The sequence below is a fragment of the Aulostomus chinensis genome, chromosome 7 (assembly GCF_037954235.1).
Source record: "Aulostomus chinensis isolate RoL2024-O1b breed Wild chromosome 7, RoL_Achi_v1.0, whole genome shotgun sequence".
Classification (NCBI taxonomy): Eukaryota; Metazoa; Chordata; class Actinopteri; order Syngnathiformes; family Aulostomidae; genus Aulostomus; species Aulostomus chinensis.
The window spans coordinates 4,421,570-4,440,923 of record NC_141326.1 but is presented as its reverse complement, the minus strand read 5'-3'; the positions used below and the strand labels follow the sequence as shown (position 1 = coordinate 4,440,923).

Here is a 19,354-nt window from a genome sequence, read left to right as displayed (position 1 = left end):
ATTCAAGTGTTCTCACAGAAAAGATCCAACATTACAAATCCAATACTTATACGTTCAAGGGATGTTTGGACCAGACTACATAAAATGTTTAAACTTACACACACTCTACAAAGTTAATCACCATTGTGGTATAATTCTGATGTCTTTATTGGGAAGAAACCTATATATTGGAAACAGTGGCACTCGAGTGGTTTAAGTACTATCAATGATCTATTTGAAGATGGGGTGTTTTTATCATACGATAAATTGTTACAGACATTTAATCTGACGGGTAAAGATAACTTTTGGAAATTTTTGCAAATAAGGAGTTGTATTACTTCAAAATCATACAATATTACTGATAATGTGGTAACAGATTATATGAAACTCCCACTCGTACAAAGGAAAGCCTCACAATTGTACAAAAGTACTAATTCCTCTCTCAACAATGACTTTAACCACTTAAAGCTGATCTGGCAGGGGGACCTTGGTAGAGAGATCAAAAATGATAGATGGGCAACAATTGTGGCTGACTGGTAAATATGTGAGAGAGGTAAGGAGTAAACTTACACAATGTAACGTATTACATCGGTGTTATTACACACCATCCAGAATGTTTAGGATGAAATTACAAGGTGATGACTTATGTTGGAAATGCAAAGAGGAAACTGGGACCCTCCTCCACTCTATGTGGGAATGTGTCTCGCTCAAACCTCTCTGGACTCAGATTTTAATTATTTTAAGTAACTGGCTCGGAGCTGATGTCCCCTCATGTCCAGAGCCCTGCTTACTGCGGGATAGATCTCAGTTACCCAAAATATCCAAATGTAACTTTTCTGTAATCTCAGTTGGCATAACAACAGCATGTCAAATCATTTTAAGACATTGGAAGACATCAAATATTCCGCAGGTGAAAGAATGGGTCTGTGCAATGACTGAGACTGCATCCTATGAATGTATGCTTAGCAGATTGAGTGATGAAGCGAGGGAGGGGGTGGCCGTGTGGGATAGGTTTTGGGACTATATAAAGATAAATGACCCCCACGAGGTTTAAGTTTTTGTCTTGTGTTTTTTTTTTTTCTAACGATACTGTTTGCAACAATAACATATGGAATATGTGGAAGCATGTTGGGTATGTGTGTATGTGAGTGTGCATAGGTGAATGTGTGAATGTGCACTCAGGCGCCTGTACTCACCTTCTTAGCTTTTTGCTGCCTGTTTTCTCTTATTTCCTTGTATATTTATTTATTTTATTTGATGTGGTAAGTCAGTCTGTAGTTAGAACTATTGTCTTCTATACATATGTATATACTGCCCTTCCTTGCATGGAGTAAAATGTCATGTACCAAGCCTATGGAAAGTTCAATAAAAAAACTTGAATTCAAAAATAGGCTAACAAGCAGAGTTTAGGCTCAACACAGGCTACTAAACACAACAACTCTCTAATGTTACACAGCTCAGGCAAAAATACACAGAGGCAAGCAAGCAAGAGTGTCACACTGCACAATGACAGCCGCCGAATGCAGACCAAACAACGGTACATATGAAGGGGACCATCTTGCTGACAGCTGATTGGGCTCACTGACAGTCGTGTGAATAAGCTGTGGAGGACCAATGGCTGGTGGTTGGAAGCAGGACATGTCAAATAACACAGATGGGAGGACAACAGGAGCGCCCACTCTAACTAAAAAAAAGAAAAACCAAACTAAGAAGATAGTGTAATGGCTGGGGCCGTAACCTTAATAGGAGTCTACCCCCTCTTACACAGCTGACCTTTTGCTTCCAAATTCCACCCAAAGACTACTCAGATTATCCTACAAAGGTCTTCTTCACATATTGTGTTCCCCCCTGCTTAAAACCCATCAGTACTGTCCTGCTCTCCCTGCTGGGATTTCAGTTAAATAAATGCCTTGACAGATGTTTGAATGGCTAACTGTTCTGTGTTTATTCATATTTTATCCCTGCTTTTATGTACACTATGTATATTTATGTCTATGTATCTTGTACAGCACTTTGTAACTTTGTTTTAAGAAGTGTTAAATAAATAAATGTTAACTTACTTTCTGGCTATGACAGTTCCACTGAATTCTACTCCTATCACTTCCTCACAGAAGCAGCACAGAGACACAAGATGATGACTTGGGTTATTAAACTATTGCTTAGACTTTATAGCTTACAGACATGAAGGAGGGGAACTTCCTCCATGTGCTTGCTTCAGCCTTGTATTCTGCCTTTATGAGTGTGTGTGTGTGCGTGTGTGTGTGTGTGTGTGTGTGTGTGTGTGTGTGTGTGCAAATAGGAGGAAATTACAACAAAGAAAGGTTCAGAAGATTCTCTGAAGTTTTAATGTAAGCCTGACAACTAAGCTAATGCGATGAAGTGTGTGTCACAGCAGGGCAGTCTGGATTGAGTTGTAAAGAAGTAAGTGTCATAACACCTTGTGCATGTGTGTAGAAGCGTCTGTTGGGAAAGAGACTTTTAATACCTTATTTTTTTATTGATGGACATTCGAATTGGGGCTGTGTGATATGTTATTAGGCTTTAAGGTAAAATGTTACACAATGTCAGATATTGTGACTGTGACTGCACATGTAGGCACTGTATCGATGTCAAACAACACCACATCTGCAATGGCTCTTCACCAGAGCTCTTTCCTTATTAGGAACAACACTAACACTTAAGAGTGTTATCGTGTTTCACCTTGAAAAGTATTGACATTTGATGTTTGATAACGGGTGACATGGTGGTGCAGTGGTTAACGGTGTTGCCTCCCAGCAAGAAGGTTCTGGGTCCGAGCCCCGGCTCAGGCACAGGATCTTTCTGTGTGGAGTCTGCATGTTCTCCCTGTGCCTGCATGGGTTCTCTCCCAGGACTCCGGCTTCCTCCTACAGTCCAAAGATATACAAATGGGACTAGGCTAATTGAATACTCTAAACTGACCGCAGTAAGGAATCCCAGACTGTCCTCTCCCGAGCCACTTCCACCAGCTCTTTCGGGGGAATCCAGAGGCGTTCCCAGGCTAGCTGAGAGATATAGATGTCCTCCAGCATGTCCTGGGTCAGCCCCGACACCTCTTCCTGGTTGGATATGCCCGGAAAACCTCCCAAGGGAGGCATTCAGGAGGCATCCTCATCAGATGCCCGAAACACCTCTACTGACTCCTCTCGACATGGAGGAGTAGTGCCCAGCGACCCAGCAGAGGAAACTCATTTCGGCTGCTTGTATTCGCAATCTTGTAGTTTCGGTCATTACCCAAAGCTCATGACCATAGCTTAGGGTTGAAATGTAGATTGACCGGTAAATTGAGAGCTTTGCCTTTTGGCTTAGCTTCCTCTTTAACACAGTGGAATTGTTTAGCGCCCGCATCACTGCGGACGCCGCCCTAATCTGCCTGTCAATCTCCCACTCCCCACCCAAGATCCCAGGATACTTAAACTCCTCCACCTGAGGCAGGACCTCCCCTCCAAACTGAAGCAGGCAGGCCACTCTTTTCTGGCTGAGGACCATGGCCTCAGACCTGGAGGTGCTGATTCTCATCCCAGCCGCTTCATATTCAGCTGTGAACTGCACCAGCAAGAGCTGGAGGTTGTGGTTTGATGGAGCTAAGAGGACCACATAATCTGCAAAAAGCAGAGACGACATCCTCCGCCACCAAAGTTGACACCCTCACCACCTGGCAGCACCTAGAAATTCTGTCCATGAAGGTTATGAACAGAACCAGTGACAAAGGGCAGCCTTGGCAGAGTCCAACCCTCACTGGCTACAAGTCCGACTTACTGGACTTGTAGACTTGACTTGCAACGCAAATCAGACTCTCACTCCTCTGGTAGAAAGACTGAATGGCCCATTGTAAGGGGCCACAGGGTGCTCCTAGGAACATGGTCGTAAGCCTTCTCCAAATCCAAAAAACACATGTGGACTGGCTGGGCAAACTCCCTAGCCCCCTCCAGCACCCTAGCAAGGGTAAAGAGCTGATCCACAATTCCACGGTCAAAAAGACCCCCCCCCCCCCTCAAGTACCCTGGTGTGGACCTTTCCAGGGAGGCTGAGGTGTGTGATCCCCTGATAGTTGGAACACACCCGCTGGTCTCCCTTCTTAAAGATGCAGTTTTCGCCCCCCCCCCCCCCCCAAGATGGTTTGCCAGAACCTTTTCGGAGCCAAGTTTGTGCCTCAGCGACTGCCATGGCTGCACACTGCTTGGCCTGCCAGTACCGGACGGCTGCCTCTGGAGACCCATGGACCAGCCACGCCCTGTCCACCTCTTTCTTCAACCAGACAGCTCCCTTCACCTCAGGTGAACAGGGTCCATTCAGACTCAATGTCCCCCACTGCCCCTGGGATGCGGTCAAAGCTCTGCCGGAGATGGAAGATGAAGATCATCCTGACAGGTTCTTCCACCAGGCGCTCCCAGCAAACCCTCACTACTCGTTTGTGCCTCCCAGGTCTGCCTGGCATCTTCCCTTGCCACCTGATGCAACTCAACGCCAGATGGTGATCAGATGACAGCTCAGCTCCTCTCTTCACCTGAGTGTCCAGAACATACGACCGCAGATCAGATGATACAAATATAAAATCAATCATAGACCTGCGACCTAGGATGTCCTGATGCCACATGCACTGATGGACATCCTTATGTTTGAACATGGTATTAGTTATGGACAAAGTGCAACCAGAAGTCCAATAACTGAACACCTCTCTGGTTCAGGTAGGGCCTGCCGTTCCTCCCAATCTTTCCGCTCCAGGTCACACTGTCATTGCCCACGTGAGCATTGAACTCCCCTAGTAGGACAATGGAGTCCCCAGTCAGGGTACCATCCTGCACCCTTCCCAGGGACTCCAAAAAGGATGGGTACTCTGAACTGCTGTTTGGCGCATAAGTGCAGACAACAGTCAGGACCCTTCCCCTAACCCAAAGGCACAGGGAAGCAACCCTTTTGTCCACCGGGCTAAACCCCAACATACAGGCAGAGAGTCTGAGGGCTATCAAAGCCCACACCGCCCCTCCGCCTCTCACCTGGAGCAGCTCCGGCAAAGGAGAGTCCAGTCCCTCTCAAGGATTTGGGTTCCGTAACCGGACCTATTTGTCCAGGTGAGGCGGACTATATCTATCCGGTAACGCTCAAACTCCTCCACCAGTTCTGGCTCCTTCCCCACCAGAGAGGTGACATTCCATGTCCCAAAAGCCAGCTTTCATGTCTGGGGATCAGACAGCCAAAGCCCCTTGGTCTGCTGCCCAATTCCGGTCATGGGGCTGTGCACTTGCCATCTTTACCAAGCTACAGTAATGCCAGAAAGGAGTGAAGGAAACAAGTGATTGACTTGCTTCAGTGCTCTGTGTGTGTGTGTGTGTGTGGTTGTGTTTGTGTGTGTGTGTGTGTGTGTGTGTGTGTGTGTGTGTGTGTGTGTGAATTGAATAAGCACATCTGAAAATTACCAAAGTTAAAATAAAGTTACTTTTTTATGATCCTAAATGGCATTAAAAACAATTAAGCAATGAGAATGATTGTATATTGCGTTGAGAACTGGTCTGGAATCAGCCTTGTGCAATTTGGATTGGATATAGTTTCAATTAAAGCTATAAGCAGCATTGTTGCGGCCTGCAGCCGCGTCGTTGACGCCGGCCCGAATCCAAGAGTGTATTTGCCAAATCTGTAGGCCTTGTAGTTTAGGAGTTAGAAGCCTGAGTCTGATTAGAGAGTGAGAGCAGAGCTGAGAGCTGGCCCTTTAAGAACCCCTCCCCACTGCTCTGTCTTTGATCTGTGCTAGAGTGGAGAGAGAGGAGGATCAACCAGTTTTTAATGTGTAAAAGCTGAATAAATCGGCATACGTTGGTCAAAAGTGACACATAATATATATTTGTAGGGATTTTTGTCAGGAATCCAGTGGTGTGTTTGTTAAAGCTGTGTGATGTATGGTGTAGACGTGAGAAGCGTTTTTTTGACAGTATGTACCCTGAGAGGACATGGTCTTCCCATAGACTTCCATTGTAAGCGTGAAACGTGTCTCACCTACTTTGACGGCTTATAAAATCCAAACCGAGCAATTCATATAAAAACCTTTAGCAACTTTTTATCAGCACAGTTGGGAGAGTAATGTGTGAAAGTTTGGAAGCGATAGCATGAATGCCCTAGGACAGGGGTCCCCAAACTTTTTTCTGTGAGGGCCACATAACTTTCCCCTTCTCCGATCGGGGGCAGTTTATAACAGAAAAAGTGTGACGATCATGGGGGTGCCTAAACGTAAAAATGGATTGTTTTCCAGAAAGCCACACTACCAAATAACCCTCTCTGGGTTCGGGTCTAGGATTTTTTTCTGGGGGTTGCCAGATAGGGGCACGGACTGCAGAAGGGTGGACTAGAATGTCACGCTCTATGCGTGTATGAAATAGTTAATAACTGACTGTGTTCACACCAAATGGCAATGTGAATTTTCGCGTCGCTTTATTCGCGAATATAAACATATTGATCAGGCGATCAAATTCGCACCAATAAAGTGACCTGAAAATTCGCGTTGCGTTTGGTGTGAACATTAGGGCTGCAACTAACGACTATTTTAGTTGTCGACTAGTCACCGACTATTGAAACGATTAGTCGACTCATCGGATAATTATTATTTTTTTCTTAAATTTAGCATGAAGTTGATTTAATTATTTGGCAAATGATAATAAACAAGAAAGATGGGTACAATGAAAAATACATCTTTTATTGACATTCATTAATTTAAAATGCATCTGGTATAACGCTCAAGCTCTCTTTACAGCGAAAATACGCTTATAATGTACAATGTATGTCCTAAAAACCGTATTGGCTTGAATGTTACTTGAATCTCACCGAGGCGAGTCAGACTCCGTTTCGTTCAACTGCCCGACGGGCTTCTTTAAATGTCTGCTTTGCAACCTCTGCAAGTAGTCTGTTTATTCGCCGTATCCAGGCTAAAATGCCACCAAACTTTAGAAGTTTTGGTAAGCGTACCTGATGTTGACGCCGCGTTCCTGTATGTTACCGCTCAGAGACAGAGACGCTACTGCGCATGAGTGATTCTCAGCAGAGATTATCATCAAGTGAAATGCCTCACTCTGTTGGAAAAAACGCGTGTGGCGACAATAGTCGACAATGGAATTCATTGTCGACTATTTCTATTATCGATTTTTGTCGACAACGTCGACTAATCGTTGCAGCCCAAGTGCACACACCTTAATAGTTAATAATGAAAATAGTTCATAGCTAGTTTTCAATTTTATTATGAAATACAAATACACATATCGAAAAAAAAAATCAAAATGCGTCTCTGTTATTGTTCAGGGGGCCGGGCCAAATGTGGAGGCGGGCCGTATCCGGCCCACGGGCCGTAGTTTGGGGACCACTGCCCTAGGAGGAGATGGATTTTGTTTGGGGAGTAAAAAAGTCCTAATTTTGACAGCTTTGTCCAATTTGTGGGCATTCTGTTGTAGATAGGTGAGGGGTCAGAGTGTATGAATTTTGCGTCTTGAAGAGACGTGTTCAACGGTGCTGGTCCCATGTTTGTGGGACATTCGTGAGAGGAGTTATAGCGCTGCATATTATCTTAAAATTGTCTTGTAGTTATGTGGCTCCGTAGGTGGCGCTATAGACTATTTTTTTTTTTTTTTTGTGAGATTAGTAAATGTTTAGCCAGACTGGACAATTGTGCCAAATTTCAGCGAATTTCATGCAGGTTCAGAGGGTGAAATTAGATTATGCGCGTTATGCGCATAATGCACATATTGTGCGTGCTCATTGACAGCAAGAACAGTGTAGTACCAGGTTTTGAATGGGTGTGTATGTGAAAACCGGCTCCGGGCCGTCTGGCCGAGCTGCCTCGTGGGTGTTGGGGGGGGGGCTGGGACACTGTTTAGTGGGTGTTTTTAGTGCTGCTAATGTGTTGCTCATGTGTACCTTCAGGCTCAGGCCCTAATAAACTCTGTTAGGGTGGGAACGTCACACCTTAAACAGTTGAGCTTCTCAACAAATCACCCATGTTTGCACCATTACTACGTTTGGTCGATATACTCCAGGCTGCACAGTGACAGTGAGACAGAGGGACAAAGGGACAAAGGGAGAGATGGGGGAATGAGATAGAGCAAGCGCAGTGGGATGGCCTCTGTGATAGAGAGGTCGTGTGATGTCATGCATTACTGATAGTAAGAGGAACGGCTGGTAATGTGGTGGTATAGATAAGAGCCTCTCTCTCATTCTCTGATGACTCTCCACAGCTGTGCTCCAGCTAATGAAGGTACAGAAGGGATCTCTTTCGCCACATGTTAAGTCTGAAATGGAAGTAACGTCATGACTTATCTTTGTAGGGTCACAGACCTGAATGGGTGCATTGTCATCTGCAGATAGTATTAGATTATATCAGAAGTGATCCTGATCCTGTGACTGTCATTGGAACCATACGACTCATTATGTCTGGAGTCACAAGCCCCCTCAGGCACTGTTGCCCATACAAAGTGGTTTCATCTTCCATTAAAGCATACTGCACAAGAGGTATGTTCATGGTCCCAGTCTGTAGCCTTTTAATTCCTCCTACCCAGATGTGCCATTACAGCTCTTTAAAATTAATACCACATTCATTTGTAAATTTACTGCAAACACGAGAGACCACTGCTGAGAAAAACCTCCCTAATAAACAAAATAAAGCCACTGTGTCAACTTAAACACGGCCTTGTGGTTTCTACCGCAATACCCACAAACCATAGCAATTATTTTGACAGTGGTGCTTTTTGTCTACTTGTAGCACATCAAAGGCAAGTCTTTTACTCTATGTGTTGAATAATGTATGTGGACGTATTGAAATGGACAAGTCCTGCAACCCAAGCAACTGCAAATACACAGAGACATGAGCTGACTTTGGTGCATCATATCTACATATCTCTATATTTGCCTTGTTGACGAGAATCAGCCAATTCCAAACAGGATTACTGTTTTTGATTTGCCAGTACTTCAGTTAAGGTGGTGTTAGGTCCAAAACACTTGGTATTCGGGACGAATCCTGATTTGGGCTCAAATTAGCACTTTCATTATCGTAAAGTAGGTGGTTTGCTTACTGGGTGTTCTGCAGCAGCCTTGACTTATGGCTGGCTACTAATAAAAGCACCAAGACCATTCACCACTATATGCCTCCATAAACAGACGCTCTCACTGTTAATGTCGTCAGGTTTCCTTCATTCCTGTGTGCATTACTGGTGACCATATGCCACTTCAATATAGTTCATTTTCACCACTCATATTTAAGAAGAAGAAGCTTCGATTGTTATTGTACACTGGATAGAATGAAATATGTCCTCTGCATTTGCCTGTCCTCTAGAGCAGTGAGCAGCCATGTGGGTGCAGCACCTGGAGACTAACTCTCGTTCTTTCTGCCAAACTCAGACCAGTCGGGTCTGTTGGTCTTGGGAGCAGAGTCTTACTTGAATGCTACTTGTATTTATGAAACTAAAACGGCATACATTGATTTTAGAAATTCTTATTGCATATTGACTTTGCTTTGTTCTGACACTGACCTGCTATGTGACCTAAGCAAGAGGAGCTTGCCAAAACTACTTTTTCTTGAAGTTGTGTTGGAGGAACTTTCTTTGTTCATTTCTCTTCTGGTCTGGCAGGAGTGCTGACACAATAATAACTAGTATTGAGTTGAATAACTGAACAACACCCAGCCTAGTGGATGCATGCACAAAATGAAATTTGTTCCGTGCAGCTTCAAATCTTTAAAGACCAGGTCAGACAGTATTAGGGTGAGATGACACTGTTATAGATATCCCTGTTGTCGTCACTCTTAACTCTGCAGCAGGGATCATACATGGTGGAACCGCGTGAATGTAAAAAAAAAACCTTCTTGACGTTCCTATGATGTAGTCACATACATACCATGCTGTGCTGGGATAGGCTGAAAAGATATCCCCAGGATATTACAGGCACTACTCATGCTAGATGTGCACACAATATTAAAACAAGACCATATTGTCTAGCTAGTCTGGTTGGCAAGGTTCGGTTACATCTCTGGGTTAAAACAAGCTGGGAAGCGATGAGTTGAACTTGTCTATTAACTGAAATATGAATGGACACTGATGCTTTAGTTTACAGGTGTGTGTTTGCCTGCCTAACTATGATCTTTTAAACCTTGTGCTGTTCTGTACGCTCTATAAAAAACTTGCAGCTGACTGATTTAATGGAGGGACAACTGTAGAGGGGTGTCAGCTGTTGTCATTTTGTTTGAAAGCATTCCAATGGAGGATTCTGGACTGTTTATATGGGATGAGATGTTTACTTGCACCGGCAAATTGCAATCAGAATAGCTTGTGTGACGTGCACACATCATGCTTCCCTTTTGTATCAGCTCCAGCTGGAGATCTGTGATCCATTCAGTGTAGTGCTCTTTGTTATTGGGTTGTGCTTCTCTCAGTCTGTCAAATCAGTTTAATCCCCACAAATACGAATCATTGATGCCTTGTACAAATGTACGTTCACTAGAAATGCTATTAGCTTTAACATAATCTGAGGTCACTTCAAGAGCAGGAGTCTCCCAATCAAACCTCACATCCAGGCACGTTTGACTGTTTGATGTTTTCCTCCTAATCATCCCCTTGACACTTTGTCCATCACATCGTAAGGTAAAACAGAGAGTTTGCAGGGTCAAATGCATTTATGAGATTAGGCTATTAAGTATGCAATTGTCAGGGGTTCCAGCGGCATTAATTTGTCAACAGTTCTGTCTGTTCCAGTTCTAGTTCATGGAATTGTTTTTTAAGCTTCAGCATGTCTTCATTCGCCTCAGTCTTGGCTGTTCAATTACATTTAGGTCTCTAAAAGTTTGAATTGAAACAAGCTCTCTGCAGGGGTCCAGATGAGCATGACAAACATCACTACCAGTACACACACAGAAAGAACACCACTGGGAACCAGTCGCCTTAGTGGCTTATGTAGTGCAATATTCCTAATGATAAGTTTATACTGTAACATGTGATTTTTTTAATACTGGTGTATACAGACCCTCCGGTACTGATTGAAGCAATTTGGATGAAGTGTTTAAATGGACCTTTTTCTAGAATATGTGTAATATCAACATGTAGCATCACCCGAGTGGTGATGGTGACTGGTCTACACGCGTTAGTGGACAACCAGAGTTGGCTCAGGACCTGCTTCATGTTAATATGGACAGCAGAAGATTCTATGAACTCTAATTAAAAAAAAAAAGAAAAGTGAACATACTCTTTAATATCTACCTTTACTGCTATTGAACTTTTTTTAATACACTTCAGCAATTATCTGTATTTTCATAGTCCTGTTGTGGTTCGTCAGTAATTTCACTAATTAGTTGCCTGTTTTTTGGCGAGGGAAGCTTTTTTCCCATGTATTTACTTGTTCATTTTCACAGCAATAAATGTCTCCTGTGCCCCTACTGCTGACTTACAGCATCATATCATATCATCTCAGTTTCTGATGTGCTGAACATGACTGCGTAACTGTGTGTGATTAAACTGAGGCAAGAGCCTCAGAAGTTATAAAAATAGGAACATGAACACTAATGTGTCTATTCGTTGTGATTGGACCTGAATTTGATTTGCATCTCAGGTCAACATGAGGTCTTTTTAAGTGTTAGAGTTTTGATGTTTGGCAGTCATATTTTGACTCTTCTTGTTGATATTTCAACAAAGACTGATAAACTATATGTATTCATTCATGCAGTATGGAGCCCAGTCTGGATTGATAGCCGCTTGTATGGATATCGTGCATATTTTCACTGTGCTCTGCTAAACTGGCCCGATCCTCTGGTGAACCACTGAAACACAAGTCTGGAGAAGCTGAGTGGGTGAATGTGGGTTGTGGGTCAGTAAACGTGTGTATGTGGGGAAGGATGTTCACCTGTATAAGTGCCTGTAGAGGAATCATCAGCATGCAAGTTTTTGTGAACTTTTAAAGGAAGTAATACAGGGTTTAGTTGGGAAATGTCATTCCCTATACTGTCTTCTGTCGTATGGAATATTGAGGTGGCCAGGATGAGATCTTCCTCGTTACAAAAAAGAAGAAAAAAACGTCAATAAATAAATAAATAACTCTCCAATGTCTCCCAAACTTCATGTCCTGATTTCACTCATCACTGATAACAAAGATAGAATTGGGTTATCTGGCAAATATTGAAAAGGAAATGATCTTTGTAAAGGAAATTAAGGCCTTTTTTTTCTTTGTATTCTTTATAGACGATGCAAATGATCTTTTTTGAGTATTACAGAGATGTTGTGTTAGCACCCCCCCCCCAAATAAAAATGGTATCATGATGGAAAATCAATTATTCTCTCTTTTCATCCACACAGCTGGAAGTGTCAACCACAGACTTAGCCGGTAACCTTGTAGAGGGACCAGCAATAATGGTGATCACCGTTATTGACCAGAACGATAACCGACCCATCTTCAGGGAGACGCGTTATGCTGGAGAGGTGCTCGAGGGTTCCCCCACAGGTAGGTGACCGTGTTCATGTAGGAGGACTCTGGGGACAGACCTGGTGTGCCATCACACACTCAGTGATGGGGATGTCCCCTGGTCTGAGGCTCGATGTGACGGTGGTGTTGATGTGATTTATACTTGGGTGCTGAGCCGAGCGGGTTTGAATGTATGTTTTTTGGGGGATTGGATCTAAAGCCCATCAGCTAAAGCTAAATAATACATCTTCAAAACATCCTATGAGAGCTTCACTTGGTCCACAGTGCAGACTTATGGAACGACTCCTGGGTCTCGTGACCTACATTATATCTCGCAGGGGGAACACTGCCAGATGTACATATAAAAGTCAGAAATCTAGATTTGTGAAAATATTTGTATGAGGCTATGTGTGGCTCTACAAGGAGTTGATCCAAATCTGATTGACTGAAGACTACTGGCCCTATTTGGGCAATCTATGAAGCAGACAGATGGCTCTGTCTCTCTCTCTTTAGCACTCTGTCCATATATATAGATATATTCATTTATTTATTTATTGCACGATAACTCTCTCTTTTAATAACACGTCAGTACAGCAGCATACATATCCAAATATCCAGAACTCAGTTAATACATTTTTTAATGTCTTTTTTTGCATCAGAGGCTCTTATGTTACTAAGATCCAACATTTTAACATTTGTACGTATGATCGAAAATTAGGCCAAGCATATCGGCTCCTCTTGATTACAGAATCAAAATGTTTGGATGTTTTATTCTCCTTAATGTATTGCACATTGTAATGGCCTCTTCTTTTATATTTGAGGTCAAATGGAAAGAAAACTCAACACTAGCAGATGTTTTAGCATCATTCAGCATTCCTGAATTTGATTTCCGTTCCACAGTAGAAAACTGTCCATCCCATCTCCATATAAACTGCTTTGAGAATATTCACCTCTGACCTCCTCTCTCAAGCTTTACATTTTCTTACATTCTCTTTGTCACGACTTCATACGATGTTTATCTGAGCTGCTGTCACTTCTGTCATTTTTTGGACGTCAGTCTTGTCCTCACTCAGCTGGAATATTAATAAATGCAGTTTGAATGTAGAACAGCCGTATCTCAGGGCTGCCTTTAATTCCTGCTGGTTCTCAGTTTTACGTACAGTCTTAATGAGCCTGGTTGATGTGGATGAAAAATGGATCCTGATAAAATGTTGCATTTGAATTGATAATTTTAGTGATCAATTCATCATTTTAATTGCCTGAAAAGAAACGGAACTGAATCAGTCAAGCTGGCCTACTGTGGCACTGATTGATCAATGTCTACACTCATTTTATATTTGGTGTGTTTCTATTGTGTTGTCGTTGATGGCGCAATAACAACACAACACACAAGTTGATTGATTGGCTGCTAATCGGGGGGGGGGGGGGATAGGGTACTTTGGTTGTTTTTTGGCAGTTGAAATTGAATCCATCTAAATTAAACTTTTTCTACGGCCATCGATGAAGTGTCTGCTACTCACACAATACTGCTTTTGACTTTTCAAAAAAAAGATAAGATTCCATTTCCATAATGCATCGGTTGTGTGAATGCCTGTCAGTCACTATATGATGGTTCCACTGTGGAGGGAGGTGCTCACACCCTGGGCAAGCTAGCTGCCAGGGTCTATTATATTATTGATGAATGGTTTCCTATACAGGCCAAGGGACCTGGATTTCCATGTGATGAATCCACTCATTTACACATACAGGGGACAAAATTGATTCTTTGATGCGGGGACCTGCCCTGGACCGTTATCAATTACTTGATCGGGGGAGAAAAGGTATGAACTGTAATCAGTATTGGCAGCTCCTACCAAACAGTCTCACCGTGATTCCACCTTTCATTCCTCCATGACATGTTGCTGAATACAAAATTAACAAAAATCAGTTGCTCTACATTGCCCCTGCTGTCCATCACTGACTGAAAATAACAGCCGAGGCGACTTGTATAGTGTTTCAAGGGTCAGTGTGTCAGAGTGCCTTTATCTTGGGCACATGTATGTTCCACTGCAGGGTTTTATTTGCTGCCCATTCTGAACTTCTGTTGATGCAAAAATTAATTACCCAACAAATATGAACCAGAGCTTTCAGATCAACAGCACGAGGCAAAACCATTGGAGGTCAAACCAGCTCTGCATGACATTTAAGCAGCCTCTTAGCATCTTAGTATCGCAGCAACAGCTATTGATGGAAAAAAAAGGGTGACACAGCGGTGCTAAATCCAGCTCTTTAAGAAGAACAACCATATCTCACAGCTCCGATCACATGAGACTTCTAATACTACATTTATATGTGAAGCTGACGAAGCCAAAATGTTCTGTTTTATGGTCAGAAGACGCTGCTGAAGCTGAGGCTCCATCCTCATTTTTCTTGTTGTTGTTGTTGGTGAGTCATACCCATACAGCATGTTCTTAGATGAGGGTTTGAGTAATTTTTCTTATAGACGTGGGTTTGAAACCATACTTTGTTTTTGAGAACACAGGTTTCAAACACATGTTGAAAGTCCTCAAGTCGTGTTAAGAAGTTTCCTCTGTTCAGCCAGCAAAAGCTCCTCATGGTCAAGTACAGATCATTTTCTAAAAGCTACACCTTAACTGATGTTTTATTGCATTTCCGTTCATTGTAGATGTGATTTTTTTAAATAAACTTTTCCTTTTTTATAATTAGGATGGGAAAAGGTAATGTTTACCCAGTTAATTACATGACTGACTTAAAAGAAAGATTTATTTCTCTCTGAAATATGTCTGTGTAGGTTCTCATTCATCCAGGTCATCGTAGATCGAAGCGAAGTAAAATCTGGTCAACTGGACGTAAGTTTATCTTGAAGACGTTTCACCTCTCATCCGAGAGGCTTCTTCAGTTCTAGTGAAGAGTGTGGAAGCTCCAGCTTATAAACCTATGTGGGAGTGGTCAGTGCTATTGTGGTGGAAACGACCCTCCCGAGACTCACCTGGCCTCCCCAAACGACAGTCGTTGTGCGGTGTCAGGGAGTTTCAGGGGTGGTCGTTAGGGAGTTTCACCGACCACTCAGATGCTAATGGGCTGTGCTGGCAGCAGCCGTTCCACATGGGTCTTTCAGCTGAGCTCTTTGGGGAAGTTTTGAAAGGACTTGGTTGTAAATTGGTGAAAGGAAATGTCGCAGTCTACCTCCTCTGTTCAAAGATGGTTTCTCTATCTTGACGTGGATGGCTTCTTTAACTCCTCTTTCAAACCATCTGTCCTCTCTGTCGAGGATTTGGACATGGTCGTCCTGGAAGAAGTGGCTTTCCTCCTTGAGGCGGAGGAAAACCGCTGAGTCCTGTCCTCCAGAGTTGGCTCTTCTATGTTGGGCCATGCGCTTGTTGAGGGGCTGTTTGGTTTCCCCTATGTAGAGATCCGTGCAGGCCTCACTGCATGAGGCCTGCACGGCCCATTAGCATCTGAGTGGTCGGTGAAATCCCTAACGACCACCCCTGAAACTCCCTGACACCTCACAACGACTGTCGTTTGGGGAGGCCAGGTGAGTCTCGGGAGGGTCGTTTCCACCACAATAGCACTGACCACTCCCACATAGGTTTATAAGCTGGAGTTTCCACACTCTTCACTAGAACTGAAGAAGCCTCTCGGATGAGAGGTGAAACGTCTTCAAGATAAACTTACGTCCAGTTGACCAGATTTTACTTCGCTCTGATCTCTGAAATATATTTTTGGAATGCAGGGAGCAGCGGTATATAGCCACGGTGCATATTGTTAAATGTAACCTGGTGAAGGGGTGACATTCTCCTCTCACAAGAGGGTTAAAAAAGTCTGTCTCATTAATGAGATTTCACTTGTTGATATGCTGGTGGCACTTTCCTGAAAACAGATCAGCTTAAAACACAGGTGTTCTAATATTACAAGTATACATAAAGTACTCTGTTACAGAGGCCGAGAAATCAATCACAGGGAAAAATTCACCTTTTCCTTCTTCGAGCAGATCAATGTGAAGGGCACTCAGGCTCCAGGACTGGCCACTGCCAGGGAGCTGGTATCCAGAATGTGGTCAAGCATGTGGTGCTGGCTCTGGGTGAGTGTACTGGAGCCAGCTGCTATGCCTGCAGTCCCTCAGATTGTTTTGGGAACCCCCAGCCAAGTCTGTGACATGTTGACTCTTTTAAGTATGTCGAAGTGTTTGCGGTAAAGAAGTTCATTTGTAAACCAGTTCTATATGAACGTAGGGAAAGAGGAGCGGAAGCTGGACACGGCCTATCTGACACCCTGACAATCACACAAACTCTCCTCCTCATGAACACCAGGAGGAGACTGGACTGGTTCACTAAGAAGACACATGTCAGGGAATTCAGTCTCTCCTCTGCATGCTGACATGGACCAGCAGGAGAAGGGTTTGACAATGATTGAGTTCTACTTGGGCTACAGCAGAGTCCCTATCAGGACTGATGCACTGGCCGGAGGGCCTGCTGTGTAGCAGGTATCCCTTATCATCAAGTGTGACCTGCTGACTAACGGGATGAGCTACATCCACTGGCCATGGTGGTCACTTCAGCTGAAAGGGAAACACCATCAACATGATAAATGAGGATGACAAGTAAACCCAGAAGGACACTGACAGTCCTGCAATAGCAACATCAACAAGATGCCGATGAATGTGGCCGATTTTATCAAGAAGAATCAACAGGACACTGGCGTGATATGTTTCGAAAGTGTTATTGCAATGCTTTTGATCGTTAAAGAGACTTGAAACTATAAAAGAACACTGTTCATCTCTGTCACTTCAAAAAGTCTGATTTATAAATGGAGTCTGGCCTGTTTGTCAAAGTGACAGAACTTCTGGAAGCCAGAGAAGCCGAATCATGAAGCGTCCAGCCTTCTTTTAGTTCAGTGAGTTGCATTATGCAGTCCAGGCTCTACTGAATGACTTTTGATTGAATCTTTTAACAAGTTAATACTTGTGATTTGGAACACTGACAGAATGATTTTTCCAATCACTAACCACAAATAATTGAGGGGACACTTAACTTACATTCTGAATTTTTCAGAGCAAGGCTATCAAAGTAAGCTCTGACCAACTGATACTATTAATAGAGCAACACCTTATTATTTTGAAGGCAGTATTACTGCACTGGAAGAGTTTTTTCCAAGTAATTGATTGTGATCCTGGAATGGATCTGATGCCCATCCTCAGTACTGACACAGCAATAATTTGTACAATAAAACTGTATCATATCAAAATTAAAAAGTAAGGACTTTCATGTCATATTATTTTATGCCAAAAGCACAGAATACAGCACATATCAAACCATGACTTCAAAACAGAGGTACATTAAACCCTCAGCTTCCAGAGTCACTATTGCTGCGTTCCGATCGCCCTGCAGTTCCCTGCAAAGTGGACTGTGCACGGTATACAGCCATCTTAACTGAGGTTCCAAACCGCAGGGAACACTTTAAAGGGAACTGAGCACTGTACAGGGAACAACTGAACAACTGCTGTACACTTTGCCGGAAGTTGACAAGCAAGATTCCCCATGATGCATTGCGGTGTCCGTGGGGCGCGGAAAATAAAAAAAAACTCGCCAGTGGCGGCAGACGTGCGTCCGAGCCTGGAAAATAATGGCGAATAATAAAAATGAATTCATTTACGTGTGTAGGTATGGTCGCTAGCTACAGCACCTGCACAAAAATTCCACAAGAATGTCGATAAAATTTTAGCATCAACATTTATTTTGTGCCACTCCAATCGTAATTTTCGGCATATCATTATTATTTTCAATTACATACCAGGTATAAATTAACAAATATTGGCTTATTACACTTTCCAGCATCACAACATAAGAACCTGCTTAACAATATTTTTTAAGAATGACCATACAAATCGTACATTTCTCAAATCACGTTTAATTAACAAGAACATTTATGACATTTAGTTGTTACATTATGTGATGTTACAGTAAGTGCATTACAATAAAAAGTAAAATGAAAGGTCATGTGTATTCTGTGAAGGCAGTTTTATTTTGTAGCGCATGTAATGTTTTATTTTGGTGAAGACCAAAGGAAGTGAGGAATGCGCTGATGACGTTGCAGGGTGTTCCGAACGGAGGAACTTTGACGACGCAGGGTATTCCCTGAGCAGGGAACAGGGAGTACGGTGCTGATCGGAACGCAGCCTGTGTCAGCAAAGTAAAATACTACTATGAAAAACTAAAATAAGCCGTGCCCTACAGAGTGATGGTACATCAGTTGCGCAGTAAAAATACATTGTAACATTTGAATTTCTAACTTTCTAACTCTAAAAGGCAGGCACGCGCACCCACACGCGCACACACACACACACACACACACACACACACACATTTTTTACCGTTGACAACTTTTGTTATGATTTGTTAGTATGGGCACTGCATGCCCTGGCACGTCATCGGCTAACCAATGTCCACAGCTAGATGGCGTTTGAATTCACAGTGAAACTCCTGAAACATTTTCATGTTTGGATCACACAGATCAGGGCTGCTACGTTTATCCGAAACCTCTTTCACGGACTCTGATGTCGAAGAAGAATACTGAGGAATTGCTCTTATATTTTCACGCATAGCTTTTTAATTGTGGACTCCCGAATAGACGGAAAGCTTATTATTATATTTTTTACTGTAACTTGCCAAAGAGAATATTTGTGCATCAGGTTTACAAGTCAGAATTTGTGGTCTTGCGTACCTGTCGGTGTTTAATTTTGTACCATTGAGAAAATAAACACAGGAAGTGGATCAGAACAAATCCCTTGCCAGAAAATCCCTTATCAGTTCAGCCCATTGAGTGCCAAAACTCTCAAAACACCAGCTGAATCATCACAGCAATTTTAGCACTTGAGACCTCTTGTGACTGGACCTGATAGAACTGACTTTGGTTTTAGATGTAGTCTTATGGTTCTGGA

The 19,354-nt window shown here is 43.0% G+C and overlaps 1 protein-coding gene across 1 annotated transcript in view; it reads left to right on the top strand.

The window, feature by feature from the left end:
* The window catches only part of cdh13 (cadherin 13, H-cadherin (heart)), a 467,163-nt gene that overhangs the window by 246,053 nt on the left and 201,756 nt on the right, over positions 1-19,354 (top strand). Inside the window, exon 6 of the mRNA XM_086208214.1 lies at positions 12,309-12,453. Within this exon, the coding sequence (XP_086064340.1) occupies positions 12,309-12,453 (145 nt within the window). The remainder of the gene's footprint in view (positions 1-12,308; positions 12,454-19,354) is intronic.